This window comes from Crocodylus porosus, unplaced genomic scaffold (assembly GCF_001723895.1).
Source record: "Crocodylus porosus isolate Cpor-Errol unplaced genomic scaffold, CroPor_comp1, whole genome shotgun sequence".
In the NCBI taxonomy this organism is placed as follows: domain Eukaryota; kingdom Metazoa; phylum Chordata; order Crocodylia; family Crocodylidae; genus Crocodylus; species Crocodylus porosus.
Window position 1 is genome coordinate 2708636 of NW_017728943.1, and position 19252 is coordinate 2727887.

At 44.8% G+C, this 19252-nt stretch overlaps 1 protein-coding gene across 4 annotated transcripts in view; it reads right to left on the minus strand.

Moving 5' to 3' along the window:
* KANSL1 (KAT8 regulatory NSL complex subunit 1) overlaps positions 1 to 19252 on the minus strand; it is a 172704-nt gene continuing 153452 nt past the window's right edge. For 3 of the 4 annotated variants that reach the window (XM_019548451.1, XM_019548448.1, XM_019548449.1), the window contains 8 exons: positions 15043 to 15228; positions 14402 to 14563; positions 13964 to 14106; positions 9127 to 9245; positions 6636 to 6693; positions 5797 to 5909; positions 2808 to 3054; positions 1 to 2293 (listed from right to left, as the gene is read on the minus strand). In XM_019548451.1, coding sequence (XP_019403996.1) covers positions 2042 to 2293; positions 2808 to 3054; positions 5797 to 5909; positions 6636 to 6693; positions 9127 to 9245; positions 13964 to 14106; positions 14402 to 14563; positions 15043 to 15228 — 1280 coding nt within the window. In that variant the 3' untranslated portion in view covers positions 1 to 2041. The remainder of the gene's footprint in view (positions 2294 to 2807; positions 3055 to 5796; positions 5910 to 6635; positions 6694 to 9126; positions 9246 to 13963; positions 14107 to 14401; positions 14564 to 15042; positions 15229 to 19252) is intronic. The other variant, XM_019548452.1, reaches the window with a different exon arrangement.

Consider the following 19252-nt stretch of genomic DNA (forward strand, 5'->3'; position numbering starts at 1 on the left):
TTGCAGAGAATGTTCTAACTTTTTAATATTTTTTTAATCTTTTCTCTTTTTTTTTTTTTATAAGCACACTTGTGCTTTGCCAACAGAATCAAGACATTAACAAAGATCAGCTTCTCGGAAGAAAAGCATTTCTATATAACAAGGACATTACACAGCTCGAAGCAGGAAAAGAAAATATTTACAAAATACAAGGTGTTTTTTGTGGTTTTTTTATAATGCTAAAAGGGTTATTCAGAATTTTCAACCTTATAAATAGAAAAGCACTTATGCAGAGGGATATGGTAGCATTGTTTTTTTTTGTTTTTTTTTTTAAAGAAACGATGACAAATCCTTTAAACTAGAACAGAACCAAAAAACACTAGATAATGTTGAAAATTGTGAAAACCCCAACCATTAAGCAGTTTAGCTACTATTTCTTTACGATTACAAAATGGAAAAAAAAATTATGTCCTTTGTATTTTTTTTTTCCTTTTTTGGTGATGTGATTATACGTAAGACAGGCACAATGCTAACAACAGGACAGGAACCATAGCCACACCGTCAGGATCAGAAAACGTTACAGATGGAAACGGTGTGTGGGATCCAGGAGTCACCGGGGGCAGCAAAGAGGTGGGGGCAGTGGTGGTAGTATTACTTGAAAAGAAGATACCTGTCAAGCCTGGTTGGTGGCTGTTGTGAGACTCAAGAGCCCTCCAAAATGAAACTGACTAAACATCTGTTTTCAAAACGTGTGGAAGTGGAACTGAGCAGTGGTGAAAAACAAGTCCTATTTCTTTCCTAAGCAAGCACTTCAGCACTTGTACAAGAGGACAGAGCTGGCAGATGAGCAGGACACAATGCTGCCGCTGCCTTAGTCTTCTGGGCTTCTTTGAAGAGGCCAACCCAGCAGAAAGGAAACAGAACCAAGCGGCCTATGCACTGCAACCCTATAGCGTGCCCAGGGCAAGGCCCATGCATGGCAACAGGACTGGTCTTCCTGACCACTGCAACTCAGGATGGTTTCTGAGCAGTACTAATAGTTAACAGAAGTGGTGGCAGTTAATATGGCCTGAAACTTTCAAGGTGTATGGGTGGGGTGGAGGGAAAGGGACATAAAAGGAAAAGAGAAGTGGTAAAAGATCTGCATTACCCAGCTGAAAGCTCTTACTAGTGCCAGCAGAAAGTCAGATCCCAACATGAGTCCTTAAGTGCATTGTGTAAGGTCTGTTCCCACTGCAGCACAAGAACGCACCGGGCTGGACTCTCATTACCCTGGGTTGTGAACAGGGAAAAGACATGATGTAAATGGAACAGGACTGCTTCCAAAATCCCACTCTCCCACATGGAGCTGTGCGTGAAGCGGCTGAGAAGGACCTTCCTTTCCCCAACTGACAGGGACACTTGTTCCCTACGAAAGGAACAGAAGTTCTGAAAGCAAGGGTGGGGGAAAGGAAGAGCTGAAAATCAGTACACTGTAATGCAACAGGCAGCCTTAGTGGGGTCAGAATCACTCCTATGAATACCTGGAATTACAACCCGAGGGAACAAAAACAACCAGGTGGTGATGTGGGAGGGTGGGGGCTCAGGGGCTGTCAGATCTCTGCTCTGCACATAAGGAGACAGCTAGTGAAGGAGGCTGCATTCCAAAGACATCACTTTTCACCACTAATTTCACTCCACTAAACCTTTCAGGGAGGGGGTAGTGGGCAGAGAGTAGAAGGAAAAACACCCTTTTGCTTGAGAAATCAATCCCCATAATCTGCTAGTCAGCTACATCCTGTGCTCTAGAATTATACACCTAAGTGGGGGTGGGGCAGAAAGGGTGTCTGGCGGGCTGCTCCCCTCGGCTGGGAGGAACCTGGGGCTCATCTGTGTGACAAGGAAACATGGAAAAAAAAAAACAAAAACAAAAAAAAACAAAACAGTTTCTAAACTCCTTAAATTCACTAAAAACTGTGAAAATTCCCAGCAGGATGTTTGAATATCAAACGCAGATTTCGGAAGCTTTAATGCCAAGAGTTAGTTGCGTGTGTGGGTTTTGCTTATTCCTTCCCGTCTGTCTCTATCTATGCGCTGGTCGCTGAACTGCTGCTGCCGCCACCGCTGCTGCTGCAGGGGCTGCGACTGGGTTCCGACTCTTGAGGCTGGCGAAGGTGGACAAGGGGGGAGTGCCGTCCATCTCCCGGGACGACTTGCTGCCTGACGTGCGCCGGGTGCACCGCGACGACCGGTCCTGGGGATCGGATTGGTCCTCGCACTCTGTCTTGGGGTTGTAGGAGAGCGGGAAGGTGCGTCGCTCCCAGGGTTGTACAGCCTACAGGAAGAAGAGGGCTGTTCACTTGGTAGCTCCAAAAGATGCACACTCAAGAGCACTTTTCACATGAACTCTGCGTGCTTTAAGATACCCCACAGGAGGCTTGTCCCCTGCCCATTCACTCCTGAGGTGTGGCAGTCCTGGCCAACAATTGAACACTGTTAAACTGTACTGGGTTAACCATTAACTTAAATTTAAAATTTCTTGCCACAGCATGAGGGGGATCTTCAGGTACTTTCATTGCAGACAGACACACACACACCCAAAGGACCCTAACAGTCAGGATGGTGCCTGTCCGAGGTGAATGAAAATGGGCTTTTTCTTCAGTTCAGCTGAACAAGCTGCTGCAATTTCTCCCAAGCAGCTGTCCATAATGAATCCAGAGAAGATTAAATTCTTGGATTTCACATTTGCCATTACAAATGTGCAACCACCAAAAGAACAACAGCCCCTTAGTAGTGCGTGTATGTCTGGACTCTCATCAACTGGAGGAGACAAATCCAAAAGTACTCACCTGCTCATCAAAGCCAGCCTCGGGTGTGGAGCAACGGGTGTCCTCGCTGGACAAGAGCCGCATGGAGTCTCGGGACAGTGGAGTCAGGGGAGCAGACAGGAGCTCAGGGCTGATGGGACTGCGCGGAGAGTGGGTGTGGGAAAACTCTGAATGGGAGTGGCAGCTGCCCACATCAGGGGATGCTGGCTGGGGAGTAGAGGGATTACCCAGCTGAGGGGTTGTCCGTCCATCTGTTGATCTGTAAGACCTGAGATAAAGACACATTGAAAAGACTGTAATGTGGCACTAGTCTTGGATTTTTAAGAACTGCACAAACCTCATCTCCCTGCTGCTCAAGTGCCCTTCTGTTATGCCACCTCCCAGAGTCGAGGCAGAGGTCTTGCTGCATGTTTTTGTGAAACACAAGCCTATTACACTTCTGCATGCTGTATAAATTAACCATGACAATAGTCCCTTCCCAGGTACTCAGATACTTAAATCAGCTTCATGTATTATTTTCGTATCACCATGTACGCTGTCACACAAAAGACATCGTTCACAAAGTAACCAAAGTCAAGACAGAGTGACCAAATAATTAAATTCCATATCCCTTGGAGAGAAAAGGTACAAAAACACCCAAATATTAGACAGAGGGGAGTAAAACAAACAACCCACTGCCCAAGTTGAGACAGACTAAAATAAAAAAAACGAAGGTATTCAAACCCCTTAGCTTTGATAAACCTCTAAACAAATAAGGGAAGTGGGAAATTAAACAGTAAGTCAGTACTTGGTTAAAGTAGAAAAGTTCAAGAGACTGAGTTGTGTTTTCTTCAGACCATGCAACTCCAAGCCTACTGATGCCCATAAAAGGAACAAAGACTATGGCAGCTAATACATAAAAAAGACAATTAGGAGAATCTAAGAGTAAACAACAAGCAAAAAACAAACTATTAGGAATTTGTTAGGTGCATCACCAGCAGAAAGATCACAAGATTCATCAGCGAATCAGCTGGATTAATTAAGGAAGAGCACAACATTACAAAGAAGCAAAGGGAATTTATTTGCAGTATAGGTCACTGCAGGGAATGTTTTACATGCTCTACTGTGGGTTTTGCTCTGCTATAGTAAAGGTGAAGCATCATCAGAGCTGGAGGCACAAAACATGATGTACTGAAACTAAGTGATGAACCAAATTGCAACAAGTCACTAGGTGCAGACAGTAGGTATGCATAAGCATTCTCTGAAGGAGCACAAGGAGGGGATAGCTGAGCTTTTCAGAGCCTATGCAATCTTGTTACGTCTCTACAGAGGAGTGGAAGAAAATTAATGTTATACCCCAGCATCTTAAGAATACCAGTTTACCTGGAAAATTACAGAGCAGAGAGACTTATTCTTATAGCAGGTAAACTGGTTGAAATGATAGTTAAAATAAACCATCTAGATTATCATAACACAACAGGTTCTAACCAATGCAAAGTTGCACTTGATTACATTTATCAGATTTCCCTGAATGTGTCAGTAAGAACTGTTTGACAATACTGACTTGGATTTTTAAAAAGCCTTTGATGTTATTCTTTATAAGAGACTTCCAAAGAAATTAAGTTGTCTCGGAGGTGAGAGATCAAGTACCACCACAGGTCATAAGACTGGTTATGAGAAAAGTCAAAAGTAGGAAGTGGACAATTGGCCTCACAGCAAAGGGTTAACTGCAGGATGCCAGAAAGCTCCATACAGAGACCATTGTTAAATATCTGCATTTGCAACAAAGTGGCAGAAATCTGCATGCCAAGACTGGAGCAAAAAGTTGGATCACTATCAGGAACTTCATCCCAGTGGCTCAAAGCACCCTTTAGAAATAAGCTACAAACGTTCAGAGGTATTTAGTCAAGATGGAGAATGAATAATATCGGAGCAGATGAAACTGAACACTGACATATGCAGATGCACTTAGAGGCCAGAACCACCAATATATAGTTTACTATGGTCTACACTGGCTGTTGCATATAGGAGAAAAACCTAGGCATGTTTTTACTGAGCTGCCCACAAAGAACTGCTGCAGTACACAATAGTGGTCAAAAAAGCAAATAAAATGTTTGATGTGTGATGAAAAATAGTGAAAATATTCTAACTTATTTATATTACCAGTGGTTTTCCCTCTCATAGATAAAGATACTGGTCACTCAATCCCAAAAGTACATACCAGAAAAATCGAAGGGATTCAGAGACAGATGGTTCTTACTTGAAATCTCTAGGTTTATCTTGTGAATTGTGCTTGCACACCTAACACTGCTAACATTGTGCAGCACTACAACACACCTAAAAGGAGGTCAAGGCACCCCAGGGTTCTGCAGCACCCTGGCTGGGAATTGCTGCTTTATTCTCTCTCTCAAACACAAAGGAGGGCTCTACCCTTGCAATGGCACCTCTGCAGCTCTCAGAAGCCAGAGGGCTGCTGAGCTGGTCACAACCACCTTGTTTTAGAAAGGGAGAAACAGATATTTGCTTTGAGAAACTGAAAAAAAAAGTTACACGGACTTAGCAAGCAGAATAGAAAACAAAAGGCAGGGATTTTCTGAGTTGGGACCCTTTTCAAGTTCCATATAGATCTCTGGCTTTAAGTCAGTCTAGCATCCAGACGCGTGTAAATTTACTAGAAAAAACCAACACCACACGCACCATCTTCTCCAACTGCTGGCTCATCAGTTCCATCACCTGGATCTCTACTCTGCAGGGCTGTCTTTTCCCACATGCACAACATTTCCCAGCCCCTCTGGGGAACCCCTGCTCCAAACCTTTGCAGTTAACCTACCAGTGCTCAGTTTCTATGCTCTGCTCCCTGTATAGCCCCTCTCTGTAGAGAGATGACAGTTACATCTCTATAGTGTACACAGAGCCTTCCCATCCCAATGCCCAAAACGCAAGGTCAAAGAGGAGTCTGCATCCAAGTGCTGGGAGCGCCAGAGATACCAGTGCTCGTGCAAGTGCAGAGAAAGCGCTGCACTAGCCATACCTGCTGCCTCGTCGCTGAGGGGGCATGCTGGTGCTCCACAGCCACCTTGCCCGCTCCATCTCTTCACACTTGGCATGCAGAGCAGCAAAGGCCGAGTCAGACAGGTCCTCGATCTGAAAAGGGATTGCAAGTCAGCATCAGATCCTTTTTACACAAGCAGCCTGCCTGCTGGTATTAGTTACAGGGTGTTTAAAACATATTTACAGAGGAATAAATCTTCCATTCAAATGCTTTTTTCCTGTTTACGTTATCAAGTGGGAAAGAGTTTAAGCCAACCCAAAAAAAGCAGCTCTTATTTCATAATGAGAACCTTAATGTAGGGGCTTCAAACTAGGCACATCAGTTTAACTTACATTGGTATAAATGACAGAAGTAAAAGAACTTTCCTTTTTAATAAACCCTCTGTCTCTTTAAGGCAAAGGACCTGTTGTCCAAGAGCACCTCCAGAAAGAAGCCAGACCTTGGCTGCATCTGGTATGCAGCCAACACCACTAGCATCTTGTACTGCAGCAGCTCTCAGGCTTCCCAAGCCATATCAGCACTTGCTTACAGAAAAAAAAAAAAAAAAAAAAAGGGGGGGGACTGACTAGAGACACTAGCATGGTCTCTGCCACGCCCAGGCCTGATACTTCCTACTCACCCACCCACACACATGCACACATGAAAAGGAGGCCCCAACCCTCTCTGCTGAAGCCCTTTTTGATCTGCTTTCCTGGCATTTTATTCTCCTAGGGAACTTATCCCCACTCACATGCAAATTACAGGGATACTGCTAACTCCATCCCCAGAAGGGAGAAAAATCTCCCGAGTTAGTAACAAAACAAAGCATCCATCATTACCTCCTCATTGTCTTCATCCGAGTTCACTTTTAGAGCACTGATATCCACTTCACGCCAGCTGTAACACACCATTAAAAACCATGTCATTCAGTCTTGGGGATGCATAGACAAGTCTGTAACATTTCCCTGTAGTTCATGGTACTGTTAGAGTGATGCTGCAGCTGTGACAGTCCAGGAATTATGCAAAAAAGTAAGGATTTCTTTGGCTGATATCTTTTATTGGACCAACTGCATGGTTGGGATACAGTTAGCCAAGCTTTCAAAATGTAAATAATTTTTACTTGTAGTCTGTGTAACATACCCCATACACATGCTACTCTGCTGTCTAGTAAGCAGCAGTCTAGAGGAGTCTACAATTTGAAGTGGCAAGTCCCTACCTCGGTGCCAAGCTCCAATTCAAGTAGCTATATTCCGTCTACTGAACCTCCCCCTGGTTTCACTTCTCATGCTGAACTGCTTAGTTCACAGGAGTAGGAAATGGCTTGGCTATGCTCATTAGGCACCCGCAGGACCACCAGTGGAATTGCAGAGAAGGGCCCTGAAAAAAAATGGCATCTCCTTTCCCAATGTTGCTTCCTACCTCTTGTTCATCTATTGTCTGCCTTTCCTGGGGTTTAGGAGGAGGGAAATTAAAACTTTTCATTTGAACTTCCTCCTCTGCTCCTTCCCAATTAATGCTGGACCAAGTCCTCCTGTTCCCCTGCCTAGTTCCTGGTTGGCTCCTGTGGTGCTGTAACCAGCAGAGCCTGCATGGGGTAAAGGAAATAGTGCAACTGCTGCAGCTCTTCCTCTTTCTTCTCCGGTCCAGCAACAGACTCCTCTCTCCCCCACCACACCAGGACAGGAGGTTAGCTGGCACAAGGGAAGGGAAGGAGAGGCCCGGATAAAGAGATGTTGAAAAACAAATGGAGAGTCTGAGAAGAGGAAGAGAAAAGCCACTTCCTACCCAGCTGGAGATGAGGAGGACATGCTGTTATTGTGACAATTTCCAGGAGAGACTGTGTAAATGTTTCACTAAAATAGTGAAAAATCATCCTATAACTGCTTTCGCCTCCTGGTTAGACACAACAACAAACAAAATGCTCCCCCCATACTACCAACACCAAGCATCCAAAGCACTGATTTACTACTCGTCATATCTGCTGTTTGCTCACTTCCTGAACTTCACTCAAGTCGGACAATTTAAGGGCTACTACTATTTCACTTCTGGTTCCACTTGCTCAAACTGTCACACACTGGCGCACAATGCTTCAACGTTTTTGTACAAACATGCCCTCACAAGCACCGAGGAGGGATATTTTACTTGTTTAAATAGTGTTTACACTGGAACATAAAGTGTCTTGTAATATTGTTGGGGCAAAGATCACCAACAATTAAAAAACTGAAAAATTCTGATTTTAGGTTCTCATAGCATTTTTCTGCTGCATTTGATTGTATTTTGCCTATTATAGGCTTCAAAATTACATTTCTCCCCCCATCCCCACTGTACAGATATGAATACGATAAACTATATTTCAACCAAACCGCGGAGCCTTTCACTTCAACATAGTGTGAGCTACAAACCCTAACCTGCACCATTTCAATACTAATAGGATTGAAATACAAGACACCTCCAATCCTCTGTTAACAAGAGGTCAGGAAAATTGAGTCTGTTAATAAACCATTAAGATACAACTTAGAGACAGCCAGGAAATAAAAGTTTCCAACAAACTCAGCTGCAAAGCCACATGAAATATGATCTATTCCTCTGGTTTAGTTGCATACTTAATTTAAGAATACTGTTTTGTTCCAAAATATATGCAACAAGGCATGCAGGATGAACTAACATGGCTAAGTTAGTTTTACTTCAAGTATTTTAAAGAAAAAAAAGCTGTAATTTGGTTTCCAGTCTGACAGGTGGCTGACGTAACAGCACTTCCTGCAGTGAAGTGACACTATTTATAGATGCTCAGGAGTCATCTTCAATAGCTATACAGAGCAAAAAGCAGCTGCAGTTTGGCTTTACACTGCTGTTCCTATTTACGCAAGGATAAGTGCTTTGCCTTTAGCTGGTGTTGGCCTGGGGCAACTGCCCTCCTCCAACACTGCATACATTAGGTCACCACCCTAGGCATGTAAAACACTTGCCAGCCACATACACTACTCTGGGAAAAGAAGCCAAGACCTCTGACTCAGAGAGGACTGCAGCTTCAAAATTAAACAAAAATATTTAGATTCTACAATTAACATTAGGCTGGCAAGTTGCTCTTCAAGAGCTGGAAATCCTTGCATAATATTCCTTAGCATTCCCTAAGTATTCTACTGTTGATATAGAGAAGAGGATACAGCTTAGAGAATATCCAAAACAAGTCATTTTTTGCCACTCATGGAAGTGGAAAATAGTTTACCTGACCAGCACTAGCAACCATTCAGAGCACTCCAGTAGCTGCTGTAGAAGCGTGAAAAAGGAGCAAAAAGGTGTGGGGGCAGGGAAATAAGCCTGGTGACATACCTTGGTGTGAGGATCTCTTTGTACTGCAGTTTCTCCACACGAGTTGTTGCAGCAACAGACATTGGGATGACAATGTTATTAATATCAAATGAGCTTTCACCTCTCCTCCTCCTCGGCTGCTGCAAGACCAAAAAACCAAAAGAAGGTAAGGAAAGGGGATGAGCCTCCAAGCCGGTCAGAAACCTCCACTAATGAGTTCCCATCTTTTTAGCAACCAAAGTTTCTTAAATTAGATGCTGGGCTAGTGCAAGGAGCAAGACTGTCCTCTGGTTCGCAGACATGAAACGGCAGAGGCCGCACAAATTTAAGCCTCTCCAGCATTCCCAAGAGTACTTCCCCAGGAAGCAGTGGGGCTGCCTTTGGGGTCCAGGAGTTCAGGTCCCTTAGTTCATTCAGTCTCAACACATGCCACAGCAAGTAACAATGGTAAAATGCAGAAGTCTGCACAAATAAATAGGGTTATGAGAAGGTCCTGCCCCTGAGAGGTGGCAGTGTGGGGGTGCTCTATCCCCACCTGCCTATACATACCCCATAGGGCCTTCCCAAGTACCCCTAGGGGTAATCATACCCCAGGTTGAGAAACTGCTCTAGACAGTGGCATTTGCTATATTACAGGCAAGGACTGGCACATGCCAACTCCTCCGTAGTGACAGGATTGATAAAGACCGAGTTCAAAAAACACTTAGCTCAACTTCAATATGAAGAGATTTAAAAGTTCCCCTTTATCCATCTTCCCCATCCCACACATTACAGAACACATGGTTTTTACTATAAAACCACATAGGTAACTGTAATTACAAATGGACCTACAAACTGCTAACAGCCAAGTAACATGTTTTGCTATATTTAAAGGAAATGTGTGGAAGAAATGCAAGCAGCTGATTAATGAGATTACAGGACTGATAAAATGGGTCAAAAACCTGTTACCTACAAGACAAAATCCTGCCTCACAATTTGCTAAAAAGGTCTTGTGACAATCAGGTGGTTTCTATCATTTCCTCCTCAAAGATCACTATTAAAGTATGATATAATACTGACATACTGACCCATCACAGAACACATGCAAATGGTGTTTCCTGACTGGATAGAGGATTATTTATTTTTTCCCTACGTATCCTCTGCCGCTTTAGAACATTAAGCTTCAAAATGAAAAGCTTTGCAACTTTGGTAAGGTTGAACTGATGTGGTAGCCGTGACAGCCCAGGAAATATGCAAGAATTTTTGTGGGTGGTATCTTTTTATTGGACTAACAGCATGGCTGGGACAGACTGAAGACAAGCTTTTGAAGAAGAATGCACTGCATTCAAAAGCTAGTCTATCCCAACCATGTAGTGAAGTCCACTCAGAGAAAGCATCCACAACAATCCTTGCCTCTCTGCAGCTTTAGAGCTTCACAGATGGCAAGATGTCCATTTCTAATGGACACACTCGGAAGACAGATACGCTGATAAGCCACCCTTAAATATGCAGCATGCTAAAACCATGCAGCCTGGAAAACAAAATTTCAAATCAGATGAAGGACCATTTGCATAGTAACTGGTGGAGAAAAAACTGACAGGGAGGAAATAGGGCAATCTGTCACATACAGGTAAAGTAATCTACCTCTCCCACAACTCACAGGTCTTTTCCACTGGGCTTCTTTGTTAGTTAGCTTGTAGTGTTTCCCAGAGTTTTGGGGCATGCTATCATCAAGGGCTAACATGAGGAAGCAAATCTGATGAAGAACTTCTGCTACTGATTTTCTCTCTTTGTCCTGAGCAACTTTATAGCTGCTCTATCATCCCAAGTAACAAAGAAAAATTCCAACAGCATCCAAGATTCATAGATGCTAGGGTCCAAAGGGACCTCAACAGATCGAATCTGACCCCCTGCCTAGGCAGGAAAGAGTGCTGGGGTCAGATGACCCCATCCAGTTGCCTATTCAGCCTTCTCTTAAAGACCCCCAGGCAGGTAGGGAAGAGCACCACCTCCCTTGGAAGCCCACTCCAAATTTCAGCCACCCTTACTGTGAAGTTTTTCCTGATATCTAGCCTAAATCCGCTGTCATTTTGTGACCCATTATCCCTCGTTACCTCAGGAGGTGCCCTGGTGAACAGAGCATCTCCGATCCCTCGCTGCATCCCTCTAATTAATTTGTAGGCAGCCACAAGATCACCTCTCGGCCTTCTGTTGCAGAGGCTGAAGAGGTCCAGGTCCCTCAGTCTCTCCTCATAGGGCTTGTCCTGTAAGCCCCTAACCATACAAGCGGCCCTCCTCTGAACCCTCTCGAGTCTATCAACACCCTTCTTGAAGTACAGTGCCCAAAACTGGACTCAGTACTCCAACTGCGGTCTGACTAATGCCACATAGACGACTGCTCAGGTCATTTGTTTCTAACCAAAAAAATCCTTTTGGAAGTGAGAAGAGCAGAGGAACCAACTCAGTAAATTATAGATAAAAGGCTATCAGCTAACAAGTTAATGGGTTCTCTCTCTCCCTAGGTACTATCTTGATACCAATCCAACCCAAGCAACACTCGTTTCCTAAATTATATTCTTTGCTCCATCTACTTTTAGCGCACTTCCTGTATCAAAGTATGGTAGAATGTTGTAGTAAGCTCAACTAATAGCAATAGCACACAGACGATCCTATGGTTTCTAAAACAAAGCCTAATGGGAGAGAAAAAAGAACTATCACCAGAAGAAATAAATAAGGGTTAAGTGCCACTTAGGCTTTTGCTTTCTGAAGTCCTGGAAAGCAGTTTGGGAGGTTAAGCCTGCTCCCTGTATGTTTCTGTAAATGAAGCAATAAGCAATTAATTTAATATTTTAATTGTGAAAATAAGTAATTTCACTGAGACTAAATAGGGCAGTTCACACCTCTATAGCTATAATGTCTCTGCAAGAAAATATGGTTGTGAAGGAAATTTAAATTAACAGTTATAATCTTGACTGCTGGGTTTTTTGTTTTTAAGACAAAAATTTAAGATTGTGCAGTCATGGAATCATATTACCTGGGGGCTGCCAAAAAGCAAACATGATAACATGACCTGGCAAGCAATGAGAAGATCTAGATCTGGGAATAGTCTCCCAAATGAAGCCAAGGAGTCATCATAAGTAAAGATATGAATTCATTTTCCGGTAAAAGGCAATTTGAGATTATATTGTAGGAAATGATGCAGCACTAGCAGGGAGAAAACCTTATGAAGCAATCTAATCCTTTCTCCAATGTTAGGATAAGGAATCAAGCTGTTTGTTTGCTTTTGTTTTGGGGGGGGGGAGGGGTTGGTAAAAAACTAGGCAAGTGAAATCATCTCAAAACCCTTTTATGACTGTCAATAGGGCATGATCTTGCAATTCCTTCCCCAGACATTGCTTCTTCCACTTTTGTGACCCTTAAGTGAATGGCCTAACCACTAGCCATTTAGCTTTAAAAAATGCCTTGGGTGTTTGCCTGGCTACAAATGTCAGAACTTAAACTTGCCTATGTGCACACAGCACTGCTATCTGCCTGGCCAGAGCTCAGCCTACTGAGCATGCTTGGATACTTGCATATCCCACAGCAAGCCAAATAAGATTGCAAACTGCTTTTCAGTGCCAAAAACAGCAGTCATGTTGCTCGGTAAACAAAAGCCCATTTGAGTGTGTCAAATGAAATAGGATTCTGTCTCTAGTCTTCAGATTAAGATAAAAAGTAAGGGGGTAACTTTTTCAGGAATAAGAGCAAGGTGGAACAGGATCGTGCTTTTCTGTCCAGTAGGTGGAGCACAATCTGGGTCCAACTGTCCAGCTAACTACGATCTGTTTTGGAACCTCCTGCCTGGACATGAGAACAGGAGGTAAAGAAAAGTCCAGGTCCTGCCCCCTCACATTCTCAGGCCCACTTTAAATCAGGCTTTAGATCACGTTATGATGCTGAAGCTCCTACATGCAGGCTGCTCTAAGGGTAATGGACTAGTATCCATGCTAAAATTACCTAATAGTTCAGAAGCATTCAGTACTGTCAGTCACAAAGTACTGCCAACAGGATTTCAGAACTTGCAAGGGTAGATGCCATCATGTTAGAGTAACTAGTTCATTCAAGGGTTTTTGAATATGGATCCCCACATCCATCACTTAAATGCTTTTGTGAAGCTCAGAGAGATCACAAGATGACATGGGGTACATGGGCTGCTATATAGTCTAGCCAATATGGCACAGGGGAAGAGGACACCTGGGAATCCTGCTTCTACTCTACTTCATACAGTGAATCAGTATGAAACAGCATCCCCTCCATGGGCTGGCACCTCCATTCCCATTTCACATCTAACACTGCCCACTTGTGAAACACCCATCTGTGAAGAGTGCTGTCAGTGAAAGTGCCATTGTGATGTCATCAGCATACTGAGGATGCTCAGCTGGGTGCCTCCTTCCCATCACACTTGATCATGAACATTACAAGGCTCTCCCAGACTGGAAGGGACTGGGACCCAGACTAAGACCAGATGGCTGAAGTCTGCTCTACACAGCACTGAAACTGTTAGCTGGCTGGGGCGAAATACTGAATATTATATAGAATCTGTAACTGTTCCATCAGCTGGAAGTTCAAACAAGCAGTGCCACTTTGGGAATCCTTCTAGGGTTGGCATGCCCTCCTAGAATTCCAAAATGCATTAGCAGTCCGCTGCACTGCCTGCCCACAACCAAACTTGTGGTTCCAGCACAGGCAACAGAACTACTAAATAATGCAAAAGAATAATGCCTGAGCTGCTTCCTAAGCAAGACAAAAGGAACCAGGATTACAGTTTAGCCATCTTCACAGTAAGCTGAAGCTCAGCAACCTCTCTCCAAGCATATCCAGGTCTGGGCCAAGTACTTACAGAGGTGCCCTGGGAACTTGCGCTGGCAGGAGCAGAACTTTCAGAGGAAGTGGACAACTGCCGCACAATGGGGCTGTGAGGCGTTGGGGTTGTAGCCGCTGATAAGTAGCTTGGGCCTCCGACATCCGTGTGATGCTTCAACACTATACAGAAAGGAGAAAAATAGGTAACATTAGTCAAAAGGGGTCTCATCTCCTGAGAAGGGACTGGTGTCAAGGGACCATTCTGCATGAAATAGAAGCTTCTTCTGACTGGATGCCAGCTTTACAGGCCCTGAGCGAATAAGCAGTTAGAGCATATAGAGATTGCTGCAGTGGTGAGACAAGGCGCCTTTCACTCCCAGAAGCAGTGCATTGCTTCTCAAAAGTTGAAAGAGGTAGGGGATGGAAATGCAGCCAAGCCCAAGCTCCCCCAAGAGACCTGGCTATGGGAGCCTACCTTCGCTTCTCTCAGATGAGTAGTCCCGCAAATGGTTTGTGTCATGTGCAGGAGGCTGGATAAGTGAGCGCTCTGGCGCTCTCTCGGCCTTGGACATGGCCATTAAATCGTCTAAGGGTTGCCTGTATGCCTTGTCTGGTAGGATTTTGTGATGTGAGCGCTCTGAGGAGGGGAACAGAAAAGGAGCTATGAAATGTCTGTTTTCACCTCTCTTTCTGTTTGCACAGGAGACTCATGTAAAAATGGCTGACATCAAAGATCCAGAAGGGTCATGGCTCCAGGCAGACACACTTACTAAAGCAGTGCAGCTCCTAACCCTGCCAGGGGAATCCCTAACCCTTCCATGGCAACTGTGAACTGTGTGGCTGGGAAGTCTCAGAATCAGCATGTCGCACCTCTTAGCATTCAGGCCCAACTTGATTCACATCTGCGCACACATCACCTCCAACCCAAGTCTTGGGACAGCATACAGAGCAACATGTCCCATTACCATAGCAGCATGCCCCATCTATAGCTCAACCTAACAGAGCCAAGTGCCCACTTTTTGCCCTGATTGTAGAGGTACAGGACACTAGCAGGATTGGCTGTATGTCACCAGCCACCGGTCAAGGAAAAAAAACCCAAAAAGGATAGACACTTACTGGCTGTAGTGAAGAAGGAATTGACCAGCTTGTGGCGGTCCTTACGAGCCGGGTCAGACAGATTGCTGGTTGGCATGGGGGCTCTATGCTTCAGTGACAGCTTTTTGGGAGGTTTAATCTTCTCATAGGGCTTATTCTGCCACTGGGATTTCAGCATACTCTGGAAGTGCAGGCTTGTCGGCACATCTGCAGAGGAGTGTACAAAGTAACAAGACACTTAGAACAATCAACAATTCAAGCTCACAGAGCATACTCCCTCAATAAGGAATGAGTGCGCTAAGGGATGGTACATCAATTAAAAATCCCAAGGTGTTTTCAGGGGAAGGTTGCCATTTTGGGGAATGCAGCACCTTCCAAGGGAAGTGCCCCTGTGTGCTTGCATGTCCAAGCTGAGAATTTCCTTCCCACGTGCTGTAGGTGATGCATTTGCTGCTCCAACAAAAGGGGTCCCTCTCCACATCCTCCCACCAGGAAGGGATAAAGACAAAAACTGACATCCTCAATTCAGGGTCAAGGCAGACGATGCAATATCTTTTTCAGATATCTTTTCTTCCCTCTCAAAATGAAACCACTTAGAGAAGCTTTTTCATTTATGAACTGTCACTAGAAGAGCCAGACACCAATTCTTTAGGCCAGTTATGCCTAAACTTTTTCCTCTAGGACAGATGAGCAGAACCCGGTCAGATTTCAGGCCAGAGGGTAGTTCCAACCCAGCTTTGGGCCACGCAGAGGGAGGGGACAACCCCATGGGGGAAAACGGGGCAAGGCTTAAGTCCAACCCAGCACCACGGGGAAAGAGGGGACGTGCCTTGGGCCCAATGCAGCCCTGCAGGAGGGGGAAGGGCAAGGGGCATGGCCTGGGCTCAACCCAGCCCTGTGCAGAAAAGGGGGCATAGGACCAGCCTTGTGGGGAACTGTGGGGGAGGAGTGGGGCACGTTATACAGAAGCTAGCCATCAGATAAACACTCAAAACAAGTGAACTGGTCTTACATGGTGTCCCAAATATCTACTCAACCTGTTGCACTAAAAGCAAGCCAGTATGTGAGGCCTAGACTTCCAAGTCCAAGTGACAGCTGCTCCCACTGCCAAAGAAGAGTGCCACAAGTGGGAGATCTCAACTTCCCTGATGGGTTAAGCAGGAAGCAGCAGCTGCGCAGGACCTTGTCCATGGATGGACACTACATGCTAGCTCAAAACATAGCTAGCAGCAGACTTCCGGGACTGGGCTAAACAGAACTCATTCACATGGGTGGGATGCATGTGCCCATTCTGAAGGGGAGAGACCAACTCCTCCTGACCCATCTTAACTAAGAACAGACACAGCAACTATCCAAGAAAGCAGGGGCACGAATGGATGTGGTAGGACTTTGCCTGGCAGACATTCTGCCAAAAGGCAGGCATAACTCTTCAACCTGTGGTGCAGAAGCTCTGTTTTTCCCTCAGCTCTGCTACCAGGCAGGGTCTCAAACACTTACCGCATCTCTAAATCAGAAGTACTTACCCATCTATTAAGAAGGGTGCCATTATTCTATGGGCAGAGATGTACAAACCCACTTTATCCTATGCTCAGCACGGTCCTTGAGTACATACAGCTGTGCATGCATGTGCATGCACACACATACACCCCCCCACATCCAACTGAAAACACATTTTGCTTCTGCAATCATATACATATATCCAGGCTGGTGTTGGCTCACTGTCTCAGCTCACACCATTTCCAGAGACTGCTCCTCTTCCCCAATCTGCTTCTCCCACAAAGCCCATGTTAGCTCTTCTTGGAGGTATCGAAGTTGAGGAGGCACTACTACAGAGGGAACACCAATGTAGTAATTCAGTGCCTTCCTGAGATGGACCAGTTAGACTTACTGAGAGACCAGAGCTGACGCCCTCTCTGGACAGCACACCAGAGTCATCACCACACTCCAGCCCTGGAATCTCAGCAGAATGGCCTTGCCTTTGTGAACAGCTACTTATAGCCTCATACTTTCATGACTGCCAAAAAAAGTGTGACATCTGGAGCTTCCTGCATGCCACTGCTTTGTATGAAGTCTCCAAGGCAGTGGTTTCTGAATCTTTTAGCCTCAAAGCACCCTTCCATAACATTTTTTCTCACCTCAGTTGAGAAAAACCACTGCTCTAAAATCTCTCTCGTGCCAGCTAAGAGCAATGGGAATAGGAGTTCTTTCCATCGTGCTCAGCTTTTTCTACCATCTGTTCCCTCCCCAGCCCTGGTGTGTACCTGAGGGGCAAATACAGCCCCTACTGCCATGGTTGCTCCTCCAGAAAATTTCATGCTAGTGACTGGAGCCACACGTATGCATAGCCCTGGGAGCACAGGAGTGGTGGGGGGAGAGAGCGGGGGGGAAAGAGCGCTGAAAGAGTGCAGACCGATGACAGTACTTTCACCCACCTGCCCATCCATCTCCACCCCCAGACACCTGCCCACCCTCCCACCCACACTAGTATACTGCTAGGAGTTCAGGGAGAAGCCATGAGCACCTGTTCTGGTGGGACACTGGCATGCTCAGTGGGAAGAGCTACCATTTCCATCCTGGCACAGGGATCAGATACCACAGCACCCATGGAAGGATCTCACAGCATCACAGCATGTCATACCACCCTGGCTGAAAATTGTTGCTCTAAAATACCATTCACCAGGATTCCTTTCATCTCTCTCAAAGCAGCATGGAAACCATCATCATGAACACAACAGATTTGCCAATGGCACCAGTATGGTTCTTATCCATGAGGGCAAAGACCATTATATCTCACATAACATAGTTTGCTGGTATCCCAACTTTGCTATTCTGCCACGTTAGTAGATCACCTACAAAACAGGAATTGCTATGTGCTCCATCTCATGGGCTAACCAATACCTCCACAACAGGAACTCAAAATAGCCATGAGATGCACATACTGATGGGAAGGCAGACATGGCCAACATTCCTCTCGGAGATCCCCTGGAGACATTTAATTTCCTGGGACTTTGAAGCAGATGAGTCTCTCCTCAGACCCTACAGGACAACCAAAGCTATTTGAATGCTCAATAAATTTGAGACAGTAATTGCTAGGCAAGACATTTCAAGCAGCATTTGAGCCTCAAATGCCTTTGCTTGAACCTCCTTTAAAATTACACCACCTCTGTGACCGGACACAGAAGCTTCAACCATAGCTACCAACCTGACCCCAGAGGGCAAGGGCAAGCACATATGGTACAAGGGCAAGCTGGACAGCAGGACAGAGCCAGCTGGCAGTAGGCTGAAGTTTATTAATAGCAGTAACTTAGGTCCCAGAGAAAAGCTTCTAGAGCAGTGTCCAAAATATCCTGACAGTTACAATGGGTCTAAACCACAGCCTGCTTGCTACGAAGCACTGGAGGCTATGATGTGCTGGCAGCTGCTGAACCATCGACACTGAATATAGATGTTCATAAAGCCTGGCTCCATGTGAAAACAGCAAAGGAAAAAATGTTCTTTGAAGAGATAGTCAACAAATACAAGATACTGAAATCATTAACTTTGTAGATGTGATACATTTTCTTTACTTACTCTCCCCTCTTCCAGATCACTTTCCAATTTATTCTAATGATGGAGCTAGAGATTTACTGACCCTTTAAAAAAAATGCAAGAGGCAAGGATTTTTGTGGGTGAAACCTTTTATTAGACCAACTGAATACTTGGGATAGACAAGTTTTTGAATGCAACACTTATTTTTTTTCAGGTTTCAGTTTTTAAATTTATTTTAATTAAAACCTGGTTTAATTGTACACAGGATATTCATGCTTTCACTACACTGCTATGGATTTTGGTTGTGTTAGACTGCAATACAACTTCATCCCACCCACACTCTCTCTTCAGCAAGCTCAAGGCTGCAGGTCTCTTGGGGACCAGCAGATGGCAACCACACTGTTTTAAAAGCTAAATTAACATCCTTTTACCAAGGTTATTACATCATCTGACTTCTCAGCCTGAAATCAAGTGGTCCAGAGAAACTGAAATAAGAGGACAAAGAATCTAAGGAGCAGGGTTGCAGCAAGTTAAAACTCATTTATACATATCTAATTCTCTTTTCCATCCCAAGGTGCTCAGTAGCTTTGGTCCTCTGAAAAAAACTGTCAAAGAAACCCCACTCCCAGTGTAAAATGTGCCCAGGATGGTTGGATTCTAAGTGAAAGTTGGAAAACACTACCAGTTCAAATCTGGACGCTGA